Source organism: Gossypium raimondii, chromosome 6 (assembly GCF_025698545.1).
Source record: "Gossypium raimondii isolate GPD5lz chromosome 6, ASM2569854v1, whole genome shotgun sequence".
NCBI lineage: Eukaryota > Viridiplantae > Streptophyta > Magnoliopsida > Malvales > Malvaceae > Gossypium > Gossypium raimondii.
The window spans coordinates 1,083,475-1,103,915 of record NC_068570.1 but is presented as its reverse complement, the minus strand read 5'-3'; the positions used below and the strand labels follow the sequence as shown (position 1 = coordinate 1,103,915).

At 31.5% G+C, this 20,441-nt stretch overlaps 1 protein-coding gene and 1 non-coding gene across 2 annotated transcripts; both read left to right on the top strand.

The window, feature by feature from the left end:
• Positions 1-745: 745 nt before the first annotated feature.
• LOC105772632 (cytochrome P450 CYP82D47) lies at positions 746-3,183 on the top strand. Its single transcript, XM_012594025.2, has 2 exons — positions 746-1,758; positions 2,475-3,183. The coding sequence occupies exons 1-2, from the start codon at positions 814-816 to the stop codon at positions 3,108-3,110; spliced, it is 1,581 nt and encodes a 526-aa protein (XP_012449479.1). The 5' UTR covers positions 746-813; the 3' UTR covers positions 3,111-3,183.
• An 8,442-nt stretch (positions 3,184-11,625) lies between these two features.
• On the top strand, positions 11,626-13,775 carry LOC105774603 (cytochrome P450 CYP82D47). The gene is made up of 2 exons (XR_008196706.1): positions 11,626-12,631; positions 13,042-13,775. It is a non-coding gene; the product is annotated as a cytochrome P450 CYP82D47 (transcript).
• Positions 13,776-20,441: the final 6,666 nt, after the last annotated feature.

Here is a 20,441-nt window from a genome sequence, read left to right as displayed (position 1 = left end):
CACCTAACCAGGTGAATTCTGTAGTGACATTACACTTAAATAACACAGCTTCAAATTCTGTATCATATTTCCAAATTACGCAATGTGAATTCTGCCCCACTAAATTATAGTAGCATTTTAAGGGGAAATTTCAGAAAAATGCGTCCTTGAGAGAGCGTTTTGTCATGTCAGCACAAAACGCGTTGATGTGGACGCGCTTAGCTGACGTGGCAAAATCTTAAACCCTAAACTCATAAATCCTAAGCACTAAACATGCAAAAAACCCTAACACTAGAAAAATACGAGCTAAAATGCGTCCCTGAGGGAGCGTTATGCCACGTCAGCAAAGCGCGTCCATGTAAAAGCGTTTTGTGCTGACATGGCAAAACGCTCCCTCAGGGAAGCGTTTTTCTAGAATTTTCCCTTAAAACACTCTTACATGGACGCGTTTCAGTGTTTTCGGCTCATTCCAGTAAATAACAAAAAAAGTGATTCATTTCCATAAATAAAGCAGGAAATGAGCCTTTATTGGTAAAATGGTCATTTTACTAGTTTAGGAGGCCATGGCCCTGGGTTTCCATTAGGCTCCGCCACTGAATTATACAATTTTCAAAATTGATGAATTTAATATTTATATTTTAATTTTATAATTTTACTTTTTTAGTGATGCAGTTCCGCTCGATTAAAGTAATTTTCCTGGTCGATATACTCACGTTTCCACCATGAATGATAACAAAAAAAAAAAAGACGGAATATATATCCTTAACCCTATAAATACTACTCCCTCATCTCTGCTATTGCATACAGATCTTAGATTAAAGTAGGAATTCAGCAATGGATTATTTCCATTCAGTCACACCAACTTCAATTGTTGCAATCATTGCTTTTCCACTACTATTTCTTTTCTCTTTCCTATCCATCTCAAGAAGAAACACAAACTCGAAGAAAACAGCACCGGAAGCTGGTGGAGCATGGCCTATTATTGGCCATCTCCGCCTCTTAGGAGGGCCACAACCACCTCATATAAGCTTGGGTAACATGGCTGACCAATATGGAAGAATGCTCACTATCAAGTTGGGTGCGCGTAGAGCTTTGGTGGTGAGTAGTTGGGAGATTGCTAAAGACTGTCTCACCATACATGATAAAGCATTCGCCACTCGTCCAAAGGCAGTAGCCCAGGAACTCTTAAGTTACAACCACGCCATGATCGCCACTGCTCCTTATGGACCTTATTGGCGTCAAATGCGTAAGTTCGCCACTGTTGAGCTCCTCTCAAATCATCGCCTCAACTTGCTTAAACATGTAAGGGAATCCGAGGTGAAAACATCATTGCAACAGTTATATCAACTATGGAACAAGAAGAAAAGTAGTAACAGTGACAAAGTATTGGTGGAGATGAAGAGATGGTTCGGAGATGTTACTCTTAACGTGATACTAATGATTGTTGTAGGCAAACGAATACCGAATTCATACGAAGGTGTTGAAACCATGGAATGGAAGAAGTCGGTGGACGAATTCTTTGAACTATCTGGGAAGATCGTAGTGGCAGATGCATTGCCGTTTTTGAGATGGTTTGACATTGGCGGAGAAGAGAAGCGCATGAAGAAGGTATCCAAAGAATTGGACCAACTTGTTGAGGGATGGCTACGAGAACACAAGGAAAAGATAGCTGAAAATGAGGCAAATAGTGAGGAAGATTTCATGGGAGTGATGCTATCTAAGCTCCGTGATGATGTTGAGGAACATGATGCTAATACCGTCAACAAAGCCACCAGTCTCGTACGTGCATTTCTTAACCAAAATTTTCAATTATAATTCATATTTAATCTTTTTATTGCCTGCACATAATTGATGATTCCCTCTTTGTTGTCAATGTATTGTTTGATTTGGTTTCTTTATATCATCAGCAGTTTTCGTTAACTTTCTGCTCTCTTTAATGTTGTCTGTCTACTCTGAACCGATCACCAGTTTTGTTTCCTATAAAATATTGGACACTTGTTGCCTTGTTACATGATTTCTCTTGTGTTTTCAAATAGTTTAAGTGGGGTTCTTTGACAAATTTTAAGTTTATCGAATATAATTGTAGTTTGATAGATTTTCTATTTACTTAGATTAGATTTCAATCTTGAAATTGATATTTACTTTTTTTAGTTGGATTTTTATGACATATTTTAATTTGTTTTTTTTAATTATGTTAAAATTGGGTGATATGGATCAAATTTAGAGACGTGACACAAAAACCGCATCATTATCTAGCTGATGTATTTACCATGTGCAACAACCTATTAGTTCATATCATTTACTTTTAATAGAATTATTAAAAAATAGATAAAACGTGCGACAGAAATCAAAGAATTGATTTCAACATTTAAACTTAATTTAGATACCAAAATATATATACCGTAAAAAAAGTATAGTTCTTTCTTCTTTTAATAAAATTATTTTAGCTTTAAAGTCACTCAATATTGATCCTTTTATGATACATGATGTAACAGTCTCTTGTATTAGCTGCGGAAGATACCACATCGATTACAATGACATGGGCTTTAGCTTTATTGCTTAATAATCGAGATGCATTGAACAAGGTCCAACAAGAATTAGACATCCATGTTGGCAAGGACAAACTGTTAGTAACAGAATCAGACACTAAGAACTTAATGTACCTTCAGTCCATCATTAAGGAAACGCTACGTCTATATCCTCCTGCTCCACTCTCAGCGACCCATGAAGCTATTGAAGATTGTACAGTTGATGGATACGATGTTTCAGCTGGCACTTGGCTTATTTTCAATCTTCACAAGATTCATCGTGATCCCCACATATGGACAAACCCATCTGAGTTTCGACCAGAAAGATTTATGACCACCCACAGAGACTTTGATGTGAGAGGACAAAATTTTGAATTGATTCCATTTGGTAGTGGTAGAAGAATGTGCCCTGGAATTTCGTTTGCACTTCAGGTTTTACAGCTTACGTTGGCTAATGTGTTACATTGGTTTGAGTTTGAAACCCCATCAGGTGAAGCAGTCGATATGCATGAAGCACCAGGATTGACGAGTCCTAAAGCAACTCCATTAGAAGTTTATATATCTCCTCGCCTCCCTGCTTTTGTTTACACTTCCACTACCTAATTTGGTTGTATCCAAATTTCTACATCATATAATAATTACCCGTTATACAATAAAATATAATTATCATACAAAATTTTTTTTTGTATGTTTTGCATGAAAAATTATTTTATGGAGCCTTCTCATCACATATCTATGGTTCCTCCCAGTTAAAATAAAACACATTATCTTTGATTTGGAAGTTTAGTCCAAATATACATATGATGTGGAAAAAAAGATGATATATCGTATTTTAATTAAAAAGAACCATAGATAATGTGATAGGAATAGTCTATAAAATAATTTCAAATTTTGCAGTATGATGGTAATGTGTATGCGTGTTATGTTTTAATTGTTTTTTATCATCACATCATTTTTAATTAAAAAATGAATTAAAATGTTTGGCTGCTAAAGTTGTAACACCCCTAACCCATATCCGTTTGCTGGAACAGGGTTACAGAGCATTACTGGGGTTTGCAGATCAATCAGACAGAAATTTCAAACATTTCATTACATATCAATACTCATAATAAAACCAATCAAAATCATATATTTTGTCTCTTAAACGAGCCCTCAAGACCCGAAATTCATATTAGAAACAAGTCGGGACTAAATCGGAAACTCAGAAAATTTTTCAGAAATATTTAAAATTTTCAACACTGCAGGGGTCTCACGGTCGTGTGGCCAGGCCGTGTGACTCACACGGTCAGGAGACATACCCTTGTCTTAGGCCGTGTGAGCATTCGACATAGGGACACACTGTCGTGTCTCAACCTGTGTCCATACCCGTGTAACTCTCTAACTTGTGTCACACGGTCAAGTCACACGCCCGTGTGCTAGGCCGTGTGAGCATACTGACTTACATTCCTAAAAGATACAGGGGATACACAGCCGTATCTCTTGGCCCTGTGTCACACACGGCTGAGACACATGCCCGTGTCTTACCCTTGTGGATGAAAATAGGTCATTTTCTAAGCCACATTTCTCACCCAAATTGATACCAACCTAGCCTCAACAATTTACACATCAACAAGCCATGACAAGGCATTCAACACAAGCTAAAATCAAGTCTTAAACATGTATTTTTATCACATACAACCAATATACCCATAAGTACCTCTAATGACAATTTAAAAATATGTCCACTAATATCCAAACTTACCTATCTAATTTATCTAAGTTACCAAAGTTCACTACAACTCAATTACATACATGCATATATCACTTATAGTAACATCACAATCATACCTTAATTTTATATCAATATGTAAGTTGTTATATAAACAAAATATTATTCATAATATTTACATAAGCTAAATTTTGACCAAAATTGAACAAAAGCCTATACATGTCATATAAACCGTATTGAATTTTTCAAAAACTACCGAGATAAGCTAGATAGTGTGACTTGAGTGCTGATCCGATCATCCAACCTTTTGAAAATCTACAAAAACATTAAACAATATAAATAAGCTTAATGAAGCTTAGTAAGTTCGACGGGTTAAACATAAATCTTACCGAACCTACTATAAAAAGTCAAATAAATAAAATCATCCATGTCAACTCTCTGTCATTCACAACTTCAATTGATAAATACTTCCGTATTCAAAGCAATACAAAAATACATAATATGTCTTTCAAATTCATTAAATAAATCACTTTACCAAAATTTTCCATTCGAAGAACGACTTACGGATAAGAGTACATCGTCAACAGAAGCTCATAAAAGCTTATCCTCACGAATACGCAACAAAAGCTCGAAACCTGAATAGAAGCTCGTAAAAGCTTAACAGAAAGTAAAACACGAGAGTTCACAACAAATGCTAAACCCCGGTTTACTTGGAAAAAATGTCGTTGTCTCCTTCCAATACCATCATACACCAAAATACGAATGTATTCAAATCTCACGTTCCATTTAAATCAAATATCCAATTTAATATTATAATTCCAACAATGACTCGTTTCCAACAATAGAATAAATGCATAATATCGTTCATCAAATTTATACAAATATTAAATTTTAACCTACGAACTTACCTGGATTGAATTGTAGTAATTGTAGAAGTTTAGGGCTATTCATTATTTTTATTTTTCACGAATATCTACGGGATCTTGATCTAGAATATTAAATTACTCACTTATTAGCATATATTTCATTTCCAATTCACTTTACAATTAATACCCTTTTATTTTTAATTTACACAATTACCCAACTTTTACAATTTTTGCAATTTAATCCCTTAATTAGTAAATCTATCAATTTAACTAATTTTTCAATCAATAATTTATCCATATATTCTAGGCCTTCATACAGCCCTAATAAACCCAAAATTCACTATCAAACCCTAATATTTTAACCTTTTCACAATTTAATCTTAAAATCAATATTTAACAAAATCACTTTATAAAGTCACCACACAACAAAATCAAAGCTCTAAATCTATGTTATTCATCAAAAACATCTAATATTTATCAATGGAAACTTCCAATGTTTAACAAGTTATATTTAACAAGTTTCAATGTAGTTTAGTGGAGTTAGGTAAATGTTTAGGTGACATTTGCTTATTTTTTACCAGCTTGTGTCTGGTATATGTATTGGCATTAAGCCTTCTTTCAAGGTTAATGAAAATTCATCAGAATTCTTCATCTAATGCTCTCTTAATTCTTCGCATTCTTTAGTTCTTTAAGCCCGATTCTGTTTTTGTTTGCACAGCAAGTATCGAGCCTTCAAGCTCAAGAAATTGCTTGTTTCATTCATCTTTGTTCTTAGTTCCAACAGATGGCTACAAGAACACAGGGAAAAGATGGCTGAAAATGAGGCAAATAGTGAGGAAGATTTCATGGGAGTGATGCTATCTAAGTTCCGTTCAGTTGAGGAACATGATGCCAATACCATCAACAAAGCAACCAGTCTCGTATGTTCATTTCTTAACCAAAATTTTTAATTATAATTCATATTTAATCTTTCTATTGCCTGCACATAATTGATGATTCCCTCTTTGTTGTCAATGTTTGGTGCTCATTTCTATTTGTTTGATTTGGTTTCTTTATATCGTCAGCAGTTTTTCATGTAGTCTGTCTACTATGAACCGATCACCAGTTTTTCATTAGCTTTGATAAAAGATAAATTTTAACGGTTATTTTTATAAACTTCTAACAACTATTAAAATCATTAACTATTTACTTAAATTCTTAATGAAAACATAATTTTCTAACCAAATACTTAAAGTCTTATTGAAAATCCAAGTTTGTTGATAACTGTCAAAAGTAACATATTTTAATCTTGTTCTTAATGCTTTTTTAGGTGATTATTCGATGTAAATTGTGAATTTTATACTCCTAATCCTTTAAATTCATGTTTTTATGCTTAATAAAATATTTGGGAGCAAAAAGAGCAAAAATCGAAAAATCGGAACAAGCCATAGGAGCCACACGGGCGACCACACGGCCGTGTGATCCACATGGGCAACCACACGGCCATGTGATCCACACGATGACCACACGGCCATGTGGTAGGTCGTGTCGATTTCGCGAATTTGCACCCTAAATTGTGAGAAATCGCGTTTTTTAGATTTTTCGAGCATTCTAAGATGTATATATGATAAAAATAAGAAGAAAGGAGTGGGTTGTCATAGAATATTCAAGAAAACAACTTGAAAAATACTATTGAAGCTGATTCTAAAGCAGATTTCTGTCAAGATTGAAGATTCCTAGTTGATTTCTTAAGAGATTATCATGAGTTTCTTTATTTCTTTCGATTATACTGTCTCTTGGATGTTTTTATTTGCAAGCATAAACTAATTTTCTAAATACCTAGGGGAGATGAACCCTATGATGATTCTATATTTTGATTTTTATTTTAAGCAATAAATACTTAGATTTCTCAATTATGTGTGCTTAATTCTTGGTTTGGTATTTCTAGATTATTGATCCATGTTTGATGTGCTTAAATCAGAGGAGGAATAGACCCTGTTTAAAAGTAGATCTAGTGTAATTGAGTGGAGTTGCATGCAATCCTAGAAATAGGACGATATAAATCTACTAGATTAGAGTCAGTCTAATAGGAGAATCCATAGATCGAGTTAATGCGATAATAGGGTTTTAATTAGAAAAAAATTCCAATTAATCAACCTAGAGTCAGTTGCTCTTACTCTCGAAAGAGATATTAGCATAATTTAGGGATTTCTACAGATCCAGATACTAAATAAAGAAATTGTGTAATTTAAATTGATAGTAACAGATGAAATTTAGGTGAATTCTTTCCTGAGTATTGTTTCGCTTCTTGGTTTTTACTCGATTATTTTCGTATTTTATTCTTTATTGTCTTCGTTAGTTAATTAATTTAATTAATTTTAGTTTTTAATCACACTCGATTTATTCGGTTAAATAATAGAAAGACAATAATTACTAGTACTTTTAGTCTTCGTGAGAACGATATCTTTGCTCACCGTAACTATACTATTAATTGATATGTATATTTGTCGTAGTCAAATTTTTAGTTAGTTTCGTGAACCGATGACATGACACATTGACCAACACGTCATAAATTCACAATCTCTTTATATGATACATAACAAAATATCCTCTAAATAACTCTATATCTCACAAACAACAATATTCTCTAGCTACCATATCCATCAATTATTTATTCTTAAAAATTGTTAATTAAAATTTATAAAATTTAAAACGCCAAAATATTAATTTTATAATTTTTAAATAATGATATAATTTTAATAATGTTTTATGATTTTTCAACATATCTATTTATAAACTCCGAATAACTGTGCAGCTCCCCCCCTTTTTGGTGAGGGAGCTGAACAACAAAACAGAAACACATATTGCGGTAACCCAAAACCTGAAGATCAGAATGCACTTGCTATCTTCTTTTTCCCCCTTTTTGTCAGCATGCTCCCCACACACACCAAGAAGCAGTTTTCGAATTTCGAGCCAAATCAGCAAGTCGAGCCTTGCGAGTATGCAAGCGTGGAATGCCAATGTTAATAGTATCAGTTTCTTGCCACATGTTTTTGGTCCACATCTGGTAAATCATGGGAGTAAACCAAAACAAGTCTTAACATACATACATTAATTTAACAACCTCACCTTCATACCTAAAAATTTAAATCATTCATCGGTTGTATATCAAGTAAAACACTTTTTTACATTCTCAATTTACTCACACTTACGAGTTCCTTAATAAACGGATAAGTATTACAACTCTCGGAATAAAACCTATAGAAGTCTCAAACATATATACTAGTTTCAACTAACTAACATACTAGATCAATTACAATCAATCTCCTTACCTAAAAAGCAACTAAAATAGTAGATACAATATAATAATAAAGCCAATATACTAAGGAAATATTGGAGATAAGTCTTCAAAGTAGTCTCAATCCAATCTCCTTATTTCATGAGATCCGATTGTTTGATCCGATTTGATTTAATCATCAAGATAAATTGTTTCAAATGGATCGATCTTCAAAGACGGGTTATCATGTATTCAAAATATGAAAAAGAATTACAACCCAATGATTTTGTTTCAAAAGATTATCAATCATGGAATAAGACAAGTTATGTGACTTGCGTAAGGCTAAAAGCAATTGGCACTGTGTGAGTCACTGCTCACATAATTGCCTCAGCACAGACAAATCTGGCAATTTAGTACCACTTATGTACCTAAAATTGCTATTCGATTTAGAGCGTATGCGTGGAATGAGTTGGGGTATTAGCATACCTTTTCCAAGAGATATGTTGGGGAATCAATCATAAAATTAATAACTTCGGGAGTTGTCTAATTCTACTAAAGTCGTGTGCATCTTATCAAATGTCATTCATGAGACCTAACGTTCTACCATCACTTATATTCCCTCGATTAGATAAATCTGAAAATCTTTTCATATCACAATTACATTTTTAGAGTCTTTTAAAAAATCACTAATCGCCAATAATATTTTATTGCAATAAAAAAACTCCCTTTATAAGTATAATTAAAATTAATGAATGCATCATTGATTAATACTCAATGTATTCTCATTATTAAGCGAAAGACTCAGTGTCAAGCAAAGGAAACTAATAATGGAAGTAGGAAAGACCGGTCACCTAACTTAAATATATACATGTTTCTCCAAGTCAAACCAAAGCAACCACTTTTAGGCTTGGCTAGTATTAAATCATAATTGTTTCCAAAAATATTTCAATTTCTTATAAAAGAAAGATTTTCTTTTTTCTTTCCCGATTGGCGTTGAAGCCCTCATGCGTATGACATGAAATCCCACACGTTGATAGCCACTATAAATTCAACCGAATCCGACTAATATATCGGAATTACTCATTTATTTATTAATTAAGTTTTATTACTATGAATTAGAGGTGCTCATGGGTCGGGCGGCCCGACCCGGCCCGACGGCCCGTCCAAAATATGGGAGGGTTTGGATAAAAATATAGGCCCGAAATATGGGCTTGGGCAAAAAAATGAGGCCCGATTAAAAAATGGGCCGGGCCTCGGGCACCACTTTTTTGGCCCGGGCCCAGCCCGGCCCGAATATAATAAATATTTTTATTTTTTATTTTTTTAATTTTAAAATACTTTTTTTAAATTTTTTTAATTTTAAAATATTTTTAAAATATTTAAAATAAATTTTTGGTATTTATTTAAAAACGGGCGGGCCAGGGCAGTTCGAGCTTATGAATTTTTCCCGAGCCGGGTCGGGCCCGGGCCCTAAAATTTTTTTTTGGGCCCGACCCGAACCCGGCCCGGCCCATAAGCACCTCTACTATGAATAGAGTATATTCATAAGTACAATATACGTAGTAGTGTTCAAATTTTGATTAAAATTGAATTAATTGATTGAACCGGTTTAATTCGGTTAATCGGTCGGTTAATTAATCTAGTTTGGACGAAAGTTGATAACTTTTTAGAATTTTGATTAACGGTTAATTCGGTTCGAAATTGGATAATCAATCAAATTAATCGAACTTAATAAATAATTTTATATATTATATGTAATAGGTTATTACTAATTCCGTTAATTTGGATAATTCGGCCAAATGAACATTATCAATTTATTTATTGATATATTTTATACTTATTTAAAAAAATAAAACATATAAATTTTGGTTAATTCGGTTAACCGGCCGAATTAGTCGAAATATTTCGGTTCAATTAACGGTTAAAGGATTAAAAAATTCAGTCAATTCTTATTCGGTTTGGTTAACTGTTCGGTTCAATTAACAGTTTAAACACCCCTAAGTACAAGTATAAATATATGTCTAAATAATTACTACATAAAATTAGATCAACACAAATTACAGTGGATGAAGAAACGAAAAGAATCCAAACAAAGCACATGTATAGAACTAATAACCTACTCATAGCAATTACAAATGATGAGGCTCAAACTTAAATACTCAAAAATCCAAAACTTTCACTTTAACCCATAATACAAAGATTTTATTATTGAGAAAAAAAAAATTCACTAATCACATTTGAGTGCAGAGAAAGGCTATCCTTATTCTAAGAGACTCCAAAACTAGTTTTCATTATCATGTATAATTCAAATGCATAGTAAAAAATTTTTAAAATTAATTTTTTAATTTCATTTTAATAATGTGCCATTATCTGATTTATTAATAGTGCATAAAATTTTTCAACAAAAACATAAATTTTCTTGTGCAATCATAAAAAAATCAAATTTTAAATTTTACGTCTAATTAATATATAAAAATACTATACACAAACAGTAAATTAAATATTAAGGCAAAACCTATCGTGATTTCCACATAAAATTTCAAAATTGTTAAAATTTTCCCTTATGAAAAGTTTCTAAAATGGAAGTTTTTATTTAATTCACTTTATAATTTATAAAATTTTAAATTTTAATAAAAATTATATTTTAACCTCTAAAATAATAAAAATTAATTTAATAATTTAAAATTATAAAATATAAACTATTAAAATTATAAAATTATATATAATAAAATACACAATTTAATTTTCATCCCATTAATTAAGACAATGAAAGAAAACTATCAAGTCGGAAAAGTTAGCGGACCTAACTTGAAATAAATTTTATCTTTCTTCGCAACAAAAAATGTTCACAACAAAAACGTTGTCAGTGATTATATTTTTTATAAAATTTGAGATTTAAATTTACCTAAAAGTTAAAATTGTATTTTTATTTATTTAAAACTCAGTTCTATTATTAAAATTGTAATTTTATTGTTAAAATTTGTCAACTTGAATTTTTTATTAAATTACTCTTATATGACGTGGTATATGATTGATAGGAAATAAATATAATGAGTAGAAAATTTTGATAAAACTATTAAAAATGATATTGATTGAACTAGAATTTTTAAATTAAAAATACAATATTTTAAAATACAAAGACTAAATCTCAAATTCTAATAAAGAGTATTACCATATTTTAACCAATAAATTATAATAGATTGCCGAAAATATTACACTTCCTGAAGAAGGAAAGATCTCCATTGTACTTTAAAGCCAGTACACGTTAACAACCACTATAAATCCAACACCTTCATCTTCAATTGCCGGTACATCTCATCTTGTAGTAGCAATAGCTATGGACTCATTTCATTCATCCCCAGCAACTTCAACCATCGCAATAATTGCTTTTCCATTACTGTTACTCTTTCTTTTCTCTTTCCTATGGATATCAAAACATGCCCCAACAAACACAAACAAGAAGCAAACACCACCAGAAGCAGGTGGAGCATGGCCTATTATTGGCCATCTTCACCTCCTAGCAGGGCCACAACCACCTCACATAAGCTTGGCTAACATGGCTGACAAATATGGAAGAATGTTCACTATCAAGTTAGGTGTGCATAGAACTTTGGTGGTGAACAATTGGGAAATTGCTAAAGAATGTCTCACCATAAATGACAAAGCATTCGCCTCTCGTCCAAAGGTAGTAAACATGGAACTTTTGGGTTACAACAATGCCATGATTGTCTTTGCACCATATGGACCTTATTGGCGTCAAGTGCGCAAGTGTGCCACCATTGAGCTCCTCTCAACTCACCGACTCGATTTGTTTAAACATGTAAGGGAATCCGAGGTGAAAACATCACTGGAACAGTTGTACCAGATATGGAACAAGAAGAAAGGTACTAATTGTGACAAAGTATTGGTGGAGATGAAGAGATGGTTTAGGGATGTTACTCTTAACGTGAGTATGAGGATTATTGTGGGGAAGCGAATATCGAGTTCAAGTGAAGGTGGTGAAACCATGAAGTGTAAGGAATTATTGGAAGATTTCTTTGAAATGGCGGGCAAGTTTGTAATTTCGGATACGCTACCGTTCCTGAAATGGTTGAATGTCGGTGGATACGAGAAGTCGATGAAGAAGATAGCGAAAGAATTAGACCGCATTGTCGAGGGATGGCTACGAGAGCACAAGTGCAAGAGAGGTGAAGATGGGGCAAATAGTGAGGAAGATTTCATGGGAGTGATGCTACCTATTCTTCGTGATGCAGAGGAGCATGATGCTGATACCATCAACAAAGCCACCAGTCTCGTACGTTCGTTTCTCTTACCTTTATATAAAGGTTTATATTATTTTTTTAACAATTCCACTATAGGTTCTAATTCGTATTAACTCTTTGTGACACAAAAATTAGAATTACTCATACCCCTCTCCAACCCATAAATAGAAGCATAATACGCTTCAACGTATTCGAACCACATCCTCCTATATTGACAATAATACCCATACTAATCAAACTAATACTCAATCCACAAATTTCTGTTCTATTTTAAAATAATATAAAGTAGATTGTTTTGCCTTTTGACAATCTTTAAAGTTATTGAATATGATAAGTTATAATTAGTTTTTCTTCTATTAACACTTTTTATTGAATTTTTTTTTTATATTTAGTTGAAGATCTATGATAAGCTATTGAATATCTATGGTACATGAATAAATAGGCTCTTATTTTAGCGGCAGAAGATACAACATCGATTACAATGACATGGGCTTTATCTTTATTACTCAATAATCGTGATGCATTAAACAAGGTTCAACAAGAACTAGACATTCATGTTGGCAACAATAGATTGCTAGTGAAAGAATCGGATATCAAAAACTTAGTGTACCTTCAATCAGTCATTAAGGAAACTCTTCGCCTATACCCTGCTGCTCCGCTTTCTGTGATGCGTGAATCCATTGAAGATTGCACTGTTAATGGATATCATGTTTCAATCGGCACTTGGCTTATTATCAATCTTCAAAAGATTCATCGTGATCCATTCATCTAGGAAAACCCTTTTGAATTTCGTCCCGAAAGATTCATGACTACCCATAAAAACATTGATGTGAGGGGACATAATTTTGAACTAATTCCATTCGGTAGTGGTAGAAGAATGTGCCCTGGAGTTTCATTTGCACTTCAGATTATGCAACTTACATTAGCTAATTTGTTGCATTGGTTCGAGTTTGAGACCCCGTTGAATGAAGCAGTCGATATGCGTGAAGCAGCTGGAATGACGAGTCCTAAAGCAACTCCATTGGAAGTTCATATAACTCCTCGCCTACCTACTTTTGTTTATGACTCCAACAACTAATTGGATTGCTAAGTTTGACTTGTAATAATGAAAAAATAATATTATCTTATACTCTAATAAACTTCTAAAATTTAATTTTGTTATAAACATTCTCACACACTACCATTAAATCATCCCATCATATTCTAATGAACCCATCATGCCTCTACAGCAACCTTATATATAATCGTGAAAGCTCCCTCCCCTTTCTCTATAAAAGTTTTCTCCATATCACAAGAAGAAAGAGAGGCTTCATATGGTGCCAAAACGCTATCTAATCTCTCCCAAGAAATCTCAAAATTTATGAGATCCTCAAAAACCATCCTTCCTTGCGACTCACCGCACCCCTTATAGCCATAATAAGCTACCCAACTTTGCCATCTCAATGGAGGCGTGTTCAAGTACATTATTGCCAATGACAATCTAATTTTTGTTGTATCAAAAATTGTATTGGGCAATGAAAAGATTTAAAATTTTTAATTTGCTAAATGCCAATAATATCTAATTTCATAAATTCGAAAAGTGACGTTCATTTTGATAATTTCAAGCATTATATTGACATTTATAAAAAATATTTATAATATTTTCCCCATAGGTGTAAATCAAACATTGTATTTGAAAATTATTCTACTTTGATTTGAGAAAAATTGAATTGAATTTAATTATTTTTAATTGATCTTACATGAGCTATTGAATAAGAATAATTTGAATATCTTAATACTCAATTCAAACAATTGATAAAGCTTAATCGAGTTTTATATTTATAAATATATTTGTAATTTATTATTTTATCCAAAAAATTTTTTATGAAATAAGCTTAAATTTGAACTTGAATATATATATGCGCTTAACCAAACCAAGCTCAAATAGTTTGATTTTATTTTCAAATAAAGCATTCGTTTAAGTTTAAACCGAATTTCAAACAAAAATTTTGAATTAAACTCGAGTTTGTCGTTATTTGAACGATTTGATTGTAATCTTAAATCTCACTCCAGCCTGAAAAAAAAAAACCCTTTATATTTCGTAGACCTCAAATCACAAGGCCTATCAACTAGATGTGCTCTTGGGCTGAGTCGGGCCCAATCAAAAGTTTAGGTTCATTTGCTAGGATCAACCCGACCCAAAAAATGGGCCTAAAATTTTATCCAAATCTGACCCGGATAAAAATGTTAAAACCCGAGCCCGGCTTGGCCAGCCCCGTATTAATTTTTTATATAATTTTTTTAAAAAATATAATACATCAAAAATACTAAAAATATTAAAAATAAATGTTTTCCAACAAATTGAAAATAAATTTAAAAAATATGTATACTTAAATAACACTAAGATAGGTGCAACTTAACAAGCAAATTCCTCTAAAGTAGTAACAAAATTAACAATAAAACAAGAGTTATACAATAACAACAAAGTAGTAGCAACATAATAGTGAAATGATAGCAAAATAGTGAAAAAAAACAGGAAAAAAAAAACAGCAATAAAACAGTAAAAAATAGCAGATTTTTTTGCATATTCGGGTTAGGGTCGGATAAAAAAAATCTTACCCGAGGCTTAGCTTATTTTCTAAATAGACTTTATTTTTTACCCAAACTCATTTTCTAAAAATTCGACCCAACCCATGAGCACATAATAAGTTTAAACCTATTGGGCTATACACCCTTACTTTGCAAGCTATTTTTTTCAGCTAAAATTTCTTAGGTCAATTGTGATTATTAAATTAATTATTTTTATGAATTTTTCATGGCCTTATAATTTAAATTTTTTAAAAAGTAAAATTACACGTTAGTACATTAACAATCTTTTTAAAGGTATCAGTGCAATCACAACGAGAACCTTCAACCTTAGATTTTAATGTTTACTTTGGTATTTCAGTTTGTTTTTTCAATTTAATATCCCACTTAAGTACCTAAGTTTATTTTAATATTCAATTTGGTATCTAAATTTTTTTTCAATTAAGTACTTATATTTTTTACCAGAGCACATGTATCAAATATTCATTAAGTCACATTATGTCATTTGGTATGAGTACCAAATTGAACATCGAAACCAAACTTAAGCACCAAATTGAAACAAAAAACTCATATACCAATTAAAATTTGAAACTAAAATCAAATTACAAATGTTATATTAATCCTATTTTCCTTTTATATTCTCACTTTCTTTGTTTATCCTTCATTTCTACTCAATCAAACATTCCTTGAATTCAATGGTTACCCATTTTAGCATTTAGCAATATTTATAAGTAAAACAAACAACAACCCCAAACACTTTGAGAATCCAAACATCATACAATTTTCCTAGAAAATCCTCAATTACCAAGACAATTTGAAAATAACATTCAATTAAAGATCAAATTATAAATTTATCATTATACTAATTTGTAATATTTGAAATTTTGAAAGAATTACAGGGTAATTTTGCCATTGGGGGCTAAGGTCACCACTTGCCCTATTGTCTACGCCCATGTTTTTTATTTAAGGTAAAACAAAAGCCTCACATCGAATGATCTTCACATAATCACCGAAATTACAGCTAATAATCTGTAAGTTCCTTTCAGGTTAAGAGGGCAATGCAGCACTTTTAGTTTGGACAATGTTAACATATACATAATGTAGAAGAAGACTTGTTACCTTAAAATCCGCATTATTTAGCTCATCAATGGCTTTAGAGGCCAATTCTACACTTCTAAAGGTCACAAATGCAAATCCCTTGTTTTCAGTTGAATCTTTGCCTTTCATAATACGAACCTGTTGCCATAGAGTATGATGTGTAAGTCTTTATCTCAAGAAAAAAAAAACTAAATGTTCTTCACAAATAGCATAAAAAAGCACCTCAGTAACTACTCCAACAAGTGCCTTAGGCTTTGGCATCATATGAATCTATTTAAACAGGCTTGCAAGGTAATTCTGAAGAAGGCACAGAGGCAACAAGAATTTAAGGAAAGAAGTATACATATACTGAGGGGAGGAAAATGATAGCTACAAGGAGTTTCAGATAATGTATCTCAATTGAATCCGTGTCTCAAAGGTAGTTTCTAGGTTAAAAGATTTTCACCAAAGGAATAATTAAGCAGTATATTTCAAAAGAAAGGCGAAAGAAATTTCAGAAAGATAATTAAGAGGCTTCAGAAGTGGTGCAAGCTATCAAGGAATGAACTTGCTCAAATCAGAAAAAGAGTGACAGGACTGCCGTCCAAAAATAAAATATTGACATATTTAAGCTTAATCCAGCTTCAATAAAAATGTAGAGTAAAATGACAAAACAAAACCAAAATATATAAGCAGGCATGATTCATTCCGATATACAAAATAAAAAAAGAAGAGGTTAACATGTAAAGGAAAATCAAGCAACATGCTATGGGGTGCATCTATGTTAGGAAAGGCTGCTAATTTTGATTCTCTAGTGATTTTATTTCTTTCCTTAGTTAATGTCTTGTGCTTTTATTTCAGTAGTTTTATTGGTTTCTAGAATAAGTAGAATTTCTATAAAAAAAACCATGAAGAGATTTGGGTCTCTCTAGCAAGTCTCTCCTTTTTGATGAGCTAAACTCTCAACCCCAAACATACTGTCGTAAAACAACATTGACCATGGACCCAAAGTAATAAAAGTTCCGGAATAAAATACACCATTCCTCCACTCTGATTATAACTAAGACGCCATAGTCTATTCAAAAGGCCTATGACGGTTCATACTTATTCTCTACAATGTAATTCTGCCTTAACATAATAAAACTAGTATCAAAATGTTGCATTAAACAATATTTTAGGCTTCCGACACCCAATTTACGAATCATCTTCACATGGCCATAAGACAACCAGACAGCTCGTGGTCCATATTTCCATGTTTTGACCCACAAAATCAACACCTATTCATAACTCAACAAAAATAGAGTGGATGCCATTCAACAAGGTTACCAGGAAACAGACATGTAAGCGGTGCCTTTAATCACTGATTAAGGATTATCTTATAACTATTTTAGGATTTATCTATTTATTTATTACAGTACTCTTACTGAATTCAAGAAAAAAAAAGTGAATTTCTGAGCAAAATAGAAGAGGGAAAAATAAACAAAACTGAAATCTAAGAATCAGTTTCCAGTATGCTAATTAAGAACATAGCCCTACATACATTCTCTTATTTTATTGAAGGCTGGTACGACATTTTCACATTCTTCCAAGGCTTATTTTATTGGTATGCAAAAAGGTAATAATAAACTACATTAAATTAAAATAAATGCAGGCGTGTTTTGTGGATGACAATCTAATCATTGTTGTATAAAAAAATGTATTCGGCAATGAAAAATTTTAAATTTTTAATTTGCTAAATGCTAATAAATCTTTTTGAATAATTTTATTATAAGTTCGATCATATACTTTTTTTTCAGATAATGCCTAAAATTATACATAGTCCTCATTAATCCATAAATAGGAGGATCATAATGTACTTCAACGTATTTCAACCTACAATATAACTTTATTGTGTTTAACTTTATAACTTCGAAAGTGGCGTTCCTTTTGATAATTTTGAACATTATATTAACATTTATGAGTTTTTTTTATAATATTTGCCCCATATGTGTAAATCAAACATTTATATTCTTAAATTATTCTAATTTGATTTGAAAAAAATCAAATTTAATTTAATTATTTTTAATTGATCTTATAGCTTGAGTTATGGAAGAAAAATAATTTAAATATCTTAATACTCAATTTGAATAGTTAAGTTTAATCAATTTTTTATTAAATACATTTATAATTTATTATTTTGAAATGAACTCAAATAGTTCAATTTTATTTTAAATTGAAGCATTCAGTCAAGCTTAAACCGAATTTTAAATAACAAATTTTGAGTTAAACTCGAGTTTCTCACTATTTGAACTTGAGTCGATTCGATTGTAATCTTATTCCCACTTCAGCCTGAAAAAAAGAAATGAGCCCTTTATATTTCGTGGACCCCAAATCAGAAGGCCCATCAACCAATAAGTTTAAACCTATTGGGCTATACACCATTAATTTGCATACTATTTTTTAGCTAAAATTTCTCATGTCATTTGAACAGTGAAATTATGATTATTAAATAATATATGCAATTATTTTAATGTTTATTTTGATACTTAATTTTTTTAATTTGATATTTAAGGGTTTTTGTCCTATATTTAAATTCGTTTTAATATATAATTTGGTACCTAATTTTTTTAATTTAGTACTTATATTTTTTTACTAGAGTATGCGTGTTTAATATTTATTGAGCCATATGATATCATTTAGTATGAGTATCAAATTGAACATCAAAACTAAACTCAAGCACCAAATTTAAATAAAAAAAACTCTTATACCAAATTAAACATTGAAACTAAAATTAAATAATAAATGTTATATTAAAATCCGATTTTATTTTTATATTCTCACTTTCTTTGTTTATCCTTCTTTTCTACTAATCAAATATTCTTTAAAACCTTCCAAAATTGAATTTAAAAGTTACCCATTTTAGTAATATAAGTGAAACAAGCAACAACCCCAAACCCTTGAGAATCCAAACATCATAAAATTTTCCTAGAAAATCTTCAATTACAAAGGCAATTTGAAAACAGCACCCAAATAAGGGTGACTCATTCGTGAAACCATGGTGAGTACTTGATGTAACATCAACCTAAAATGGTCCTAATGGACCATTACCCAACTTCCTTACATATCATCATCATCATCATCAAAATCGTGGTCTTTCAAAATGGGATCGCATTAAAACCCCCCATTTTCATTTACTATCATCACATGGGTGACTTCTACTGTCACCTCTTCTTACACTTCACTGGTTGTTCTTACATAATAGGTCATCATCTCCTCGAGATCTCAGCCTTGAAATCATGCCCATGCATCAATCTTGATGTAGCTTCATTGAGTGGATCTAAAGATTTTGTCCCTTAAGGCTCAAGATGGCTTTATCCATGGATGATGGTCAATTGGTCACCCTACAATCAGGGGAAAACTTTAAGCTTTCTTAAATTGATCAGACAGGTATTTCTTGTCATTTTCATTTGTTTTTACTCCTTTTTGACCCCTAGTAGTTGTTTTGATTGAATTAATTTGAATACAAATTGAAATTTTGAAATTAGTAGTAAGTAGATTTGTTCATGGACTCGAAAAATGAGAGGGTTTAGATAAAAATATAAGTTTAAAAAATAGGTTTGGAAAAAAAATAAAACCTGTGTAGAAAAAATGGGTTGGGCCTTGGTTAACGCTTTTTGGCTTGGGTCCGGCTTGAATTAGCAAAAAGACAAAAGAAATTTGATATTTTCTTTTTGTTTTTTTGCTATTTTTTTTGTTGTTTTCTCACTGTTTTACTATCATTTCATTGTTATGTTACTACTATTTTATTGTTATTATTTGAATATTGTATAACTTTTATTTTATTATTATTTTAAAGGCATTTGCTTGTTAAGTTAAACCTATTTTAGTGTTATTTAAGTATAAATATTTTTTAATTTATTTTCAATTTGTTGGGAAACATTTACTTTAACATTTTAGTATTTTTTATTTATTATATTTTTAAATATTTTTATATGAAAAATAATGTAAAAAATTTAATTCAAGCAGGTCAAGCTTAGGTTTTAGTATTTTTATCCAGGTTGGGTTTGGGCAAAATTTTAGGCCTATTTTTTATGCCAGACTCGACCCATGGACAGGTTTAGTAGTGAGATATTATAAATTATGTGGGTACACTGAATGATACATCGATAAACAAATACAAAAAGAATAAAAGATTACGCACAAAAAGTGTAAATTGGGCTT